At 35.7% G+C, this 13,476-nt stretch overlaps 1 protein-coding gene across 4 annotated transcripts in view; it reads left to right on the top strand.

Moving 5' to 3' along the window:
* tpk1 (thiamin pyrophosphokinase 1) overlaps positions 1-13,476 on the top strand; it is a 72,743-nt gene that overhangs the window by 42,749 nt on the left and 16,518 nt on the right. For all 4 annotated transcript variants that reach the window (XM_078790609.1, XM_078790608.1, XM_058060119.2 and 1 more), the window contains 2 exons: positions 4,503-4,649; positions 11,976-12,084. In XM_078790609.1, coding sequence (XP_078646735.1) covers positions 4,503-4,649; positions 11,976-12,084 — 256 coding nt within the window. The remainder of the gene's footprint in view (positions 1-4,502; positions 4,650-11,975; positions 12,085-13,476) is intronic.

The raw sequence follows: 13,476 nt of genomic DNA, 5'->3' as shown, positions 1-13,476 counted from the left end.
AGTATCATTTTGTTACTTTTGTACAGCTTCTAACATTATTAGAGACCTCCAGATGTGAAATAACACCCCTATAGTCACCTTCACACAATAAATGTCTACCACGGGTTAATTACAGTCTCAACTGTAGCCCATGTTATTATGTTTTATTGTGATTAGTATAAATTTGTTACTTTTGTACAACTTCTAACATTATTAGAGACCTCTAGATGTGAAATAACACCCCTATAGTCACCTCTATGCAATAAATGTCTACCACGGGTTAATTACAGTCTCAACTGTAGCCCATGTTATTATGTTTTATTGTGATTAGTATAAATTTGTTACTTTTGTACAGCTTCTAACATTATTAGAGACCTCCAGATGTGAAATAACACCCCTATAGTCACCTTCACGCAATAAATGTCTACCACGGGTTAATTACAGTCTCAACTGTAGCCCATGTTATTATGTTTTATTGTGATTAGTATAAATTTGTTACTTTTGTACAACTTCTAACATTATTAGAGACCTCCAGATGTGAAATAACACCCCTATAGTCACCTTCACGCAATAAATGTCTACCATGGGTTAATTACAGTCACAACAGTAGCCCATGTTATTATGTTTTATTGTGATTAGTATCATTTTGTTACTTTTGTACAGCTTCTAACATTATTAGAGACCTCCAGATGTGAAATAACACCCCTATAGTCATCTTCACACAATAAATGTCTTCCACGGGTTAATTACAGTCTCAACAGTCGCCCATGTTATTATGTTTTTATGTTTTTTTACATTTGTTCACTTCCTGCTTTCCATAATACAGTTTAAGGTTTTTTTTTCTAAATAATGCACCTCGTACTGAAGATCGAGGTGATATAACCATACAATGACATAATGGGTACCATAGTAACTGTTATATTTGTTCACTTCCTGCTTTCCTAATATAATTAAAATTTTATTTTATTATTTTTATTATTTTAGTTTTATTTTGGTTTTATTTTACTTTATTTTATTAATTTTTATTTTTTAAATTTAAAATAAAAAAAATGTTTTAAATTAAATTTTTTTTGTCATGTACCGAAGTACGAGGTAATATGACCATACAATGACATAATGGGTACCATAGTAACTGTTGCATTTGTTCACTTCCTGCTTTCCTAATATAATTTAAGTTTTATTTTATTATTTTTATTACTTTAGTTTTATTTTAGTTTTATTTTAGTTTTATTTTACTTTATTTTATTAATTTTTTATTTTTTAAATTTTAAATTAAGAAAAAAATTTTTAATTAATTTTTTTGTCACGTACCGAAGTACAAGGTGATATGACCATATAATGACATAATGGGTACTATAGTAACCGTTACATTTGTTCACTTCCTGCTTTCCTAATATATTTTAAGTTTTATTTTTATTTTATTATTTTTATTATTTTAGTTTTATTTTACTTTATTTTATAAATTTTTATTTTTTATTTTTTAATTCAAAATTTTAAAAAATATTTTTAATTATTTTTTTTTATTATTTTTTTTGTCACATACTGAAGTACGAGGTGATATGACCATACAATGACATAATGGGTACCATAGTAACTGTCAATATAGTAATTTTTTACACCATAAAACATCACATTGTTATGCCTAACTCTGTTTTATTCATTATTTTTAGGAATTTAAAGCACAGCGTGTTGCGCTAATCAATGCTGAGTGCCACAATCAAACCCTCCCAACCGCCATCTCCTATGCAATCGACTGCGAGTGTTTGTCCGTCTGTTTCCGAGAGATAGGAGCCTTTTCGAATCTCTTGTGAGAGTCTTTGGGAATGTTACATGTTTCTTTATCCGCCGTGAACTTGTGTCCTCTTTAAGTCTTTTACATAAAACACAAAAAATGCCCCCCTCGACTCATCCGCCCTATTCGTCCTCGAACACAGTCATGCAAATTTCCATCCCGGCCGGTTAAAAAAGGATGAAATGCAAAGATGTAATCGTAATAGGGTGATTTGCAGGTTATAGAGTATTATGGTTTTGTTTGGGAATGCTAAAAGATTCATCATATTAGCTCCGGAATGTGTTTCTCCTCACAGCTTTGTGTTGGATTTGGGGAATTGATGTCACATTGTGTTCGATTCATTACTAGAAATGCCATGAGAGGATTATGGTATTATTGTCTGTGTAGGTGATAGCAGGTAGACATTTTACTGAATACAGATACAAATGTGTCTGTGTTTACATGCTTATCCATGTTAATTATGCACAGATTGTTTTAATGCCTTGTTCTGGAAAGCATTAATAAAGGTTGTTAGCGATATTAATCCGTTCCAAAATGTCTGACTCAAACCAAAATGTATAGAAATATTTCATTTATTGCAGTTAATTGGTTCCTGACCTGACCGTGATACGTGAATTTTTTAAAAATTTTTAATTGAATAATTTCATGGGCTGCACGGTGGTCGAGTGGTTAGCGCGCATACCTCACTGCTAGGAGACCCGAGTTCAATTCAGTTCAGCAATCTCTGTGTGAATTTGCATGTTCTCCCCGTGCATTAGTTGGTTTTCCCCAGGTTTCCTCCCACATTCAAAAACATGCTAGGTTGAGTGGTAAGCGCGCAGACCTCACAGCTAGGAAACCCGAGTTCAATCCCACCATCGGCTGTCTCTGTATGGAGTTTGCACGTTCCTCCCGTGCATGCGTAGGTTTTCTCCGGGAACTCCAGTTTCCTCCCACATTCCAAAAACATGCTAGGTCAAGTGGTTAGCTCACAGACCTCACAGCTAGGAGACCCGAGTTCAATCCCACCCTCGGCCATGTCTGTGTGGATTTGCACGTTCTCCCCGTGCATGCGTGGGTTTTCTCTGAGTACTCCAATTTCCTCCCACATTCCAAAAACATGCTAGGTTGAGTGGTTCGCGCACAGACCTCACAGCTACGAAACCCGAGTTCAATCCCACCATCGGCCATCTCTGTGTGGAGTTTGCACGTTCTCCCCGTGCATGCGTGGGTTTTCTCCGGGTACTCCGGTTTCCTCCCACATTCCAAAAACATGCTAGGTCAAGTGGTTAGCTCACAGATCTCACAGCTAGGAGACCCGAGTTCAATCCCACCCTCGGCCATGTCTGTGTGGATTTGCACGTTCTCCCCGTGCATGCGTGGGTTTTCTCTGAGTACTCCAATTTCCTCCCACATTCCAAAAACATGCTAGGTTGAGTGGTTCGCGCGCAGACCTCACAGCTACGAAACCCGAGTTCAATCCCACCATCGGCCATCTCTGTGTGGAGTTTGCACGTTCTCCCCGTGCATGCGTGGGTTTTCTCCGGGTACTCCGGTTTCCTCCCACATTCCAAAAACATGCTAGGTCAAGTGGTTAGCTCACAGATCTCACAGCTAGGAGACCCGAGTTCAATCCCACCCTCGGCCATCTCTGTGTGGAGTTTGCACGTTCTCCCTGTGCATGCGTAGGTTTTCCCCGGGAACTCCGGTTTCCTCCCACATTCTAAAAACATGCTTGGTTAATTAGCGACTCCAAATTGTCCATAGGTATGAATGTTAGTGTGAATGGTTGTTTGTCTATATGTGCCCTGTGATTGGCTGGGCACCAGTCCAGGGAGTACCCTGCCTCTCTCCTGAAGACAACTGGGATAGGTTCCAGCACGCCCGCGACCCTCGTGAGGATATGCAGTAGAAAATGAATGAATGAATAAACAGGATTTCTATGTTCTAACTACAAAAACATTTGATTTATTAATACGAAATCTGACTTCAATTATCACAGTCAAAACCAATTAATTGTGATGGTTAACTGATTAATACATTAATCCATGCGGTATAATGCGGTAGAAAATGGATGAATGGAATATTTTTGTAGTCAGAGCATAGAAAACCTTCATAATATGTTTTTTTTAAAACATTAGAGACCTGTAGAAATGAAATAACACCCCTATAGTCACATTCACACTCGCTTCGCCCAATATAGTAGACATAATGATCGCAAAATTTGGGCAGAAACGTGTCATTACCCCCCCCCCAAAAAAAAGGTTCCATTGTATTATCGTATCTTATTCTGTTGAGATTAATTTCTGTCATAGCATGCAACCATACAAAAAGCCCAGTTATTTAAGCTAGGTTAGTCGCCATGATGCGAAGGTCGCTATTCACACAAGGGGCCGCTGATGCATCCTTGTGGTGTTTGAGTGGATTTTGTGTGCCGGTGCGACCTGTCAGCCCTGACAGCGCCTCTGCCCGCTTAACTCTGTTGGGTTTTAAAAGCTGTCAGCACTGGTGTGACTTAACTGCGCAGGGGACTTTGTATAGGGATGTAATTGCTGAGATGTGTAAGGATTGCACTTCAGTGAGTTGTGGTTTAAAGTTAAGGAGAAAGCCGTCGCAGGAAATGGCTGAAGTTTTAAAATTTTGCATTCAGCCATTGTGTTGTCGTTCTACGTTGCTTCCTCTCTTAGATTTCTGTGATGATATGAGGGATCACATTGAAATTAATGTCTGATTTTACATTGTGTGTGTCCAGGTTGACGCTATTGTAACACTGGGCGGGCTGGGCGGAAGATTTGACCAGGTGATGGCGACGGTGGAGACCCTCCATCATGCTCTGCCCATGACACAGCTCCCGCTGTTGGTCATCCAGGAGACAAGCCTGGCTTATCTGCTCAGACCTGTGAGTATATCATGTGCTTAAAATACCCGTCATCTTGTAATCCAGATTGGGATCAGTATCATTTTGTTACTTTTGTACAGCTTCTAACATTATTAGAGACCTCCAAATGTGAAATAACACTCCTATAGTCACCTTCACGCAATAAATGTCTACCACGGGTTAATTACAGCCACAACAGTAGCCCATGTTATTATGTTTTATTGTGATTAGTATCATTTTGTTACTTTTGTACAGATTCTAACATTATTAGAGACCTCCAGATGTGAAATAACACCCCTATAGTCACATTCACACAATAAATGTCTACCACAGGTTAATTACAGTCACAACAGTAGCCCATGTTATTATGTTTTACTGTGATTAGTATCATTTTATTACTTTTGTACAGCTTCTAACATTATTAGAGACCTCCACATGTTAAATAACACCCCTATAGTCACATTCACAAAATAAATGTCTACCACAGGTTAATTACAGTCACAACAGTAGCCCATGTTATTATGTTTTATTGTGATTAGTATCATTTTGTTACTTTTGTACAGATTCTAACATTATTGGAGACCTCCAGATGTGAAATAACACCCCTATAGTCACCTTTACACTCTTATTATACATCGTTTGCACCACACCATCATTTTGTTACCTTTGTACAGCTTCTAACATTATTAGAGACCTCCAGATGTTAAATAACACCCCTATAGTCACATTCACACAAAAGAAAATTCTTAAAAAATGTCTAAAAAATGTCATTATGTTTTATTGTGATTGGTATCATTTTGTTACTTTTGTACAGCTTCTAACATTAGAGACCGCCAGATGTTAAATAACACCCCTATAGTCACATTCACACAAAAAATGTCTTAAAACATGTCTAAAAAATGTTATTATGTTTTATTGTGATTAGTATAATTTTGTTACTTATGTATAGCTTCTAACATTATTAGAGACCTCCAGATGTGAAATAACACCCCTATAGTCACCTATACACTCTTATTATACATCGTTTGCACCACAATGACACCCGCTAGTCAGGAATCTAGTGAGCTAACAAATTAACCTCAAATGCATTTCTTCCAAACTTACCACTTCCACACGGAAAGGGAGAAGATCATTGTTTCACTCTATTATGTCGGACATGCCATGGCTGATTTCATGACTTTATGTGTGTTTGTGAGGTTTGGGTAATAACATTATTAGAGACCTCCAGATGTTAAATAACACCCCTATAGTCACATTCACGCAAAAAATGTCTTAAAAAATGTAATTATGTTTTATTGTGATTAGTATCATTTTGTTACTTTTGTACAGATTCTAACATTATTGGAGACCTCCAGATGTGAAATAACACCCCTATAGTCACCTTTACACTCTTATTATACATCGTTTGCACCACACCATCATTTTGTTACCTTTGTACAGCTTCTAACATTATTAGAGACCTCCAGATGTTAAATAACACCCCTATAGTCACATTCACACAAAAGAAAATTCTTAAAAAATGTCTAAAAAATGTCATTATGTTTTATTGTGATTGGTATCATTTTGTTACTTTTGTACAGCTTCTAACATTAGAGACCGCCAGATGTTAAATAACACCCCTATAGTCACATTCACACAAAAAATGTCTTAAAACATGTCTAAAAAATGTTATTATGTTTTATTGTGATTAGTATAATTTTGTTACTTATGTATAGCTTCTAACATTATTAGAGACCTCCAGATGTGAAATAACACCCCTATAGTCACCTATACACTCTTATTATACATCGTTTGCACCACAATGACACCCGCTAGTCAGGAATCTAGTGAGCTAACAAATTAACCTCAAATGCATTTCTTCCAAACTTACCACTTCCACACGGAAAGGGAGAAGATCATTGTTTCACTCTATTATGTCGGACATGCCATGGCTGATTTCATGACTTTATGTGTGTTTGTGAGGTTTGGGTAATAACATTATTAGAGACCTCCAGATGTTAAATAACACCCCTATAGTCACATTCACGCAAAAAATGTCTTAAAAAATGTAATTATGTTTTATTGTGATTAGTATCATTTTGTTACTTTTGTACAGATTCTAACATTATTGGAGACCTCCAGATGTGAAATAACACCCCTATAGTCACCTTTACACTCTTATTATACATCGTTTGCACCACACCATCATTTTGTTACCTTTGTACAGCTTCTAACATTATTAGAGTCCTCCAGATGTTAAATAACACCCCTATAGTCACATTCACACAAAAAAAATTCTTAAAAAATGTCTAAAAAATGTCATTATGTTTTATTGTGATTGGTATCATTTTGTTACTTTTGTACAGCTTCTAACATTAGAGACCGCCAGATGTTAAATAACACCCCTATAGTCACATTCACACAAAAAAAAATCTTAAAAAATGTCTAAAAAATGTCATTATGTTTTATTGTGATTAGTATCATTTTGTTACTTTTGGACAGCTTCTAACATTAGAGACCGCCAGATGTGAAATAACACCCCTATAGTCACCTATACACTCTTATTATACATCGTTTGCACCACAATGACACCCGCTAGTCAGGAATCTAGTGAGCTAACAAATTAACCTCAAATGCATTTCTTCTAAACTTACCACTTCCACACGGAAAGGGAGAAGATCATTGTTTCACTCTATTATGTCGGACATGCCATGGCTGATTTCATGACTTTATGTGTGTTTGTGAGGTTTGGGTAATAACATTATTAGAGACCTCCAGATGTTAAATAACACCCCTATAGTCACATTCACGCAAAAAATGTCTTAAAAAATGTAATTATGTTTTATTGTGATTAGTATCATTTTGTTACTTTTGTACAGATTCTAACATTATTGGAGACCTCCAGATGTGAAATAACACCCCTATAGTCACCTTTACACTCTTATTATACATCGTTTGCACCACACCATCATTTTGTTACCTTTGTACAGCTTCTAACATTATTAGAGACCTCCAGATGTTAAATAACACCCCTATAGTCACATTCACACAAAAGAAAATTCTTAAAAAATGTCTAAAAAATGTCATTATGTTTTATTGTGATTGGTATCATTTTGTTACTTTTGTACAGCTTCTAACATTAGAGACCGCCAGATGTTAAATAACACCCCTATAGTCACATTCACACAAAAAATGTCTTAAAACATGTCTAAAAAATGTTATTATGTTTTATTGTGATTAGTATAATTTTGTTACTTATGTATAGCTTCTAACATTATTAGAGACCTCCAGATGTGAAATAACACCCCTATAGTCACCTATACACTCTTATTATACATCGTTTGCACCACAATGACACCCGCTAGTCAGGAATCTAGTGAGCTAACAAATTAACCTCAAATGCATTTCTTCCAAACTTACCACTTCCACACGGAAAGGGAGAAGATCATTGTTTCACTCTATTATGTCGGACATGCCATGGCTGATTTCATGACTTTATGTGTGTTTGTGAGGTTTGGGTAATAACATTATTAGAGACCTCCAGATGTTAAATAACACCCCTATAGTCACATTCACGCAAAAAATGTCTTAAAAAATTTAATTATGTTTTATTGTGATTAGTATCATTTTGTTACTTTTGTACAGATTCTAACATTATTGGAGACCTCCAGATGTGAAATAACACCCCTATAGTCACCTTTACACTCTTATTATACATCGTTTGCACCACACCATCATTTTGTTACCTTTGTACAGCTTCTAACATTATTAGAGTCCTCCAGATGTTAAATAACACCCCTACAGTCACATTCACACAAAAAAAATTCTTAAAAAATGTCTAAAAAATGTCATTATGTTTTATTGTGATTGGTATCATTTTGTTACTTTTGTACAGCTTCTAACATTAGAGACCGCCAGATGTTAAATAACACCCCTATAGTCACATTCACACAGAAAATGTCTTAAAACATGTCTAAAAAATTTTATTATGTTTTATTGTGATTAGTATAATTTTGTTACTTATGTATAGCTTCTAACATTATTAGAGACCTCCAGATGTGAAATAACACCCCTATAGTCACCTATACACTCTTATTATACATCGTTTGCACCACAATGACACCCGCTAGTCAGGAATCTAGTGAGCTAACAAATTAACCTCAAATGCATTTCTTCTAAACTTACCACTTCCACACGGAAAGGGAGAAGATCATTGTTTCACTCTATTATGTCGGACATGCCATGGCTGATTTCATGACTTTATGTGTGTTTGTGAGGTTTGGGTAATAACATTATTAGAGACCTCCAGATGTTAAATAACACCCCTATAGTCACATTCACACAAAAAAAAATCTTAAAAAATGTCTAAAAAATGTCATTATGTTTTATTGTGATTAGTATCATTTTGTTACTTTTGGACAGCTTCTAACATTAGAGACCGCCAGATGTGAAATAACACCCCTATAGTCACCTATACACTCTTATTATACATCGTTTGCACCACAATGACACCCGCTAGTCAGGAATCTAGTGAGCTAACAAATTAACCTCAAATGCATTTCTTCTAAACTTACCACTTCCACACGGAAAGGGAGAAGATCATTGTTTCACTCTATTATGTCGGACATGCCATGGCTGATTTCATGACTTTATGTGTGTTTGTGAGGTTTGGGTAATAACATTATTAGAGACCTCCAGATGTTAAATAACACCCCTATAGTCACATTCACGCAAAAAATGTCTTAAAAAATGTCATTATGTTTTATTGTGATTAGTATCATTTTGTTACTTTTGTACAGATTCTAACATTATTAGAGACCTCCAGATGTGAAATAACACCCCTATAGTCACCTTTACACTCTTATTATACATCGTTTGCACCACACCATCATTTTGTTACCTTTGTACAGCTTCTAACATTATTAGAGTCCTCCAGATGTTAAATAACACCCCTATAGTCACATTCACACAAAAAAATTCTTAAAAAATGTCTAAAAAATGTCATTATGTTTTATTGTGATTGGTATCATTTTGTTACTTTTGTACAGCTTCTAACATTAGAGACCGCCAGATGTTAAATAACACCCCTATAGTCACATTCACACAAAAAATGTCTTAAAACATGTCTAAAAATGTTATTATGTTTTATTGTGATTAGTATAATTTTGTTACTTATGTATAGCTTCTAACATTATTAGAGACCTCCAGATGTGAAATAACACCCCTATAGTCACCTATACACTCTTATTATACGTCGTTTGGACCACAATGACACCCGCTAGTAAGGAATCTAGTGAGCTAACAAATTAACCTCAAATGCATTTCTTCTAAACTTACCACTTCCACACGGAAAGGGAGGAGAGCATTGTTTATTGCTGTGCTCTATTGTGTCGGACATGCCATGGCTGATTTCATGACTTTATGTGTGTTTTTGAGGTTTGGGTAATATTTTAATTCCATACAGGACGACCAGGACACCGTTCCGTATGATAACCAAGACAGTGTTCGAAAACCGGAGACGTATTTTTGTCGGTAATTTCCTGTCAAAAGCCAAAAACCCGTCAACGTGAACTTGACTGCTTATTCGTCTCTCCGAAATCCTTCTCTGCCTCGCACAGCTTCCTCCTTCCTCCTCACGCTGTTAAATAATCAAGAGCATTCACACTCGTGTGCTCTTATGGTGCCCCACTTTTCTGTTCTGCGCCAGATGAAGCGAGCCCTGTTTGATTCCTCCTCTATGCCAGACACGTCCTCACGTCCCTCAGTTGATTGCCTTTACAAGTGGGCCTAGCAGTCACCCATTTGTGAGCCTTAGCTTCCATTTTTTTCCCGTTGGCCTCCATCCTATTTCCCTCCCTTTTTCGCCGATGTTGTTTACTTTCTTCACGGGAGACTGCCGCTCTTCCCGATGATCCCGTGTAACGGTTTGGGCAACCCTCGTTCACATGCGCTCCCTCGCTAGTTCTTGTCATTATTCCAAAGGCGTGTTGTCATTTGCTGCTTCATACCTCGACACCTCCAATTAATCTTACTTCAGTGTGGGTAAATTAAGCTCATTTGTCAAACGTGCCCGCCAATTCGCAGACGACTGATGAACGCAGATGCCTGTACATGAAGGTGAGCGCGACCTTTGAAAAGCCCAGCGGCGGTTGTTAAAGTTACAGTAAATATGTAATTGATGTGGTTACAAGGTGCATATCGATTAATCAATGGTTAAGAAATGGATCTATTGGCTGGAATTGGTTGTTGATTAATTGCGTCTTTAAGCAATCAAGGTAAAATGGGGTACATTAATTGGCTGCAACCAGAAAAGGTTTGATTCCGGCTTAAGAAAAACAGCATCATGTTGAGGATACACTATTGCAAAATGTATTTGTTCTACATAGAAAAAAAAAAATCAGTACTTTTACAAGACAATTTTTTGTAAAAAGTCAAAATATTAAAAGAAAAAAGTCATACTGCAACCAGAATTTTTTTTATATATTTGTTAAAATATTTATTTTGTTTAAACTCACAATATGAGACAAACAAAACTAAATAAAGTTGCATTTTTTATGGTTGGAATAGTGATAATATTAAGTGAATAAAGTGAAAATATTACGTTCAGAAAATGTAGATTATCACTTAAGAAGAAAGTTAAAATATTTAACTTAAAATAAAATAAAACATTAAAAAACAGCAGCAAAAAATGGAAAAAAGAGCAAAGGCTGAAGTTAAAAATAATAATAATAATAATTGGATGATAATATGTGAATAAAGTGAAAATATTATGTGCAGAAAATGTAGATTATTGATTAAGAAGAAAGTTGAAATATTTGGAAAAACATACAAAAACAGCAGCAAAAAAAGCAAAGTCTGAAGTTGATAATAATAATAATAATAATAATAATAATAATAATAATAATAATAATAATAATAATAATAATAATAATAATTGGAATAGTGATGATAATATGTGAATAAAGTGAAAATATTACGCTCAGAAAATGTAGATTATTGATTAAGATGAAAGTTGAAATATTTGGAAAAACAAAAAAACAGCTGCAAAAAAGAGCAAAGGCTGAAATTGATAATAATAATAATAATAATAATAATAATTGGAATAGTGATGATAATGTGTGAATAAAGTGAAAATTACGTTCAGAAAATGTAGATTATTGATTAAGAAGAAAGTTGAAATATTTGGAAAAACATAAAAAAACAGCAGCAAAAAAAGAGCAAAGGCTGAAGTTGATAATAATAATAATAATTAAGAATACTAATAATAGCCTTTTTCACCTACCACAAAGCTGAGATGCATTTTTTTGTATTGAAATTGACACATGTTGCTTTACAAAACCCTTCGTCCTTTATGTATTCTGCTTACAGGGCACCCACAGACTGGGGGTAAACACAGGCCTGGAGGGGGACTGGTGCGGCCTCATTCCAGTGGGGGGACCCTGCCTAACAACCACCAGTGGCCTCAAATGGAACCTAAGTGAGTCTCTTTCATCTCCTCCATCAAGTCCGGTGCAGGTTTCATTTTTCTAGTGACATCTAGTGGCTTAAATTATACAATGCCATTTTACAAATGGTGTCCAGTCCTGCAGGTAGTGCATTTTATATATTTTATATATATATATATTCTATTTTTATTATTTATTTTTTAAATATATTTTTATATATATAATATTTTTATTATTTATTTTTTAAATATATGTATTATATTATATATTTTATTTTATATTTTTATATACATTTTATATATCATATTTTCAAAAAAATTGACTGTTCTGCCAAGGCACACAGTGTTCTAGGGCAATATAAACATGGAACCTATCGACAGAAAGATGAGATTCACATCTTTCATCAGAAAAAAGAAGTTTATTTCTACCTTTTTCCGTTCTTTAGTAATCAGCAGTAGAACATAGGTAAGTTTCAGGAAAATTTAAGTTCCCAACTAAAAAAAAACAGCATATTTGATACAAATATGTTTTGCTTTTGTGACATCACAAACGTCTAAACAACTGCACCACAACACAAAAAAGGGTTGTTTTATGTAAAAATAACAATTAGCTTAGCTTAAAATTGTCATCCGTTACACATACATTCTGCACAATACGATCAGAAATTGATAGTTGATGCACAATTATGCAACATTCGGGTCGACTAAGTACTAATTTAGCACCAAAACGAGGCACGATGACTAGTTACAAACATTTATATCGAAACCGGTGCCATAATGATACCGATTTGCCGTACGCATCCCTTAGCCCCCGAACCGAGCTTTATAACCAGCTGGCTTCTTAATGACTTGGCACGTTCGAAACCTCCTCAGCATACCAGGGAAACCTGCACCGTCTGTCAGTGGGAATTGCGTGTTTGCTTTTTTTTTTGGTGGGCATCCATCTTGTGTTTGTGAGGAGTCTGCACACTTGATGAAGCACGTTGGAGTCCTCTTGTTTGGTTGTGTTTGAATTGGAGTGTGTGTGTGTGTGTGTGTCAGGGGAGTCTTCCAATTTTATTCATTAATGTTTGTGGTTTGGAGAGCCCAGGTGTTGTGTATTTACTCATCACATGTGTATCAGCCATCTGAATTTGTATGAGTCCAATGTAGACGCATAATTAATTATGTGTGTTTACAAGATCTCTTTGTCTGGGATTTAGAGGAAGTAAAATTCATTTATTTTCTACTGCTTATCCTCAAAAGGGTCGCGTGGGCTGCTGGAGCCTATCCCAGCTGTCTTCGGGCAAGAGGCGGGGTACACCCTGGACTGGTCGCCAGCCAATTACAGGGCACATATAGACAAACAACCATTCACACTCACATTCATAGCTATGGACAATTTGGAGTCGCTAATTAACCTAGCATGTTTTTGGAATGTGGGAG

This window comes from Doryrhamphus excisus, linkage group LG5 (assembly GCF_037039965.1).
Source record: "Doryrhamphus excisus strain RoL-2023G ecotype Guam linkage group LG5, RoL_Dexc_Guam_v1.1, whole genome shotgun sequence".
Classification (NCBI taxonomy): domain Eukaryota; kingdom Metazoa; phylum Chordata; class Actinopteri; order Syngnathiformes; family Syngnathidae; genus Doryrhamphus; species Doryrhamphus excisus.
The sequence above is the reverse complement of the archived record's forward strand: the minus strand, read 5'-3'. Positions and strand labels throughout refer to the sequence as shown.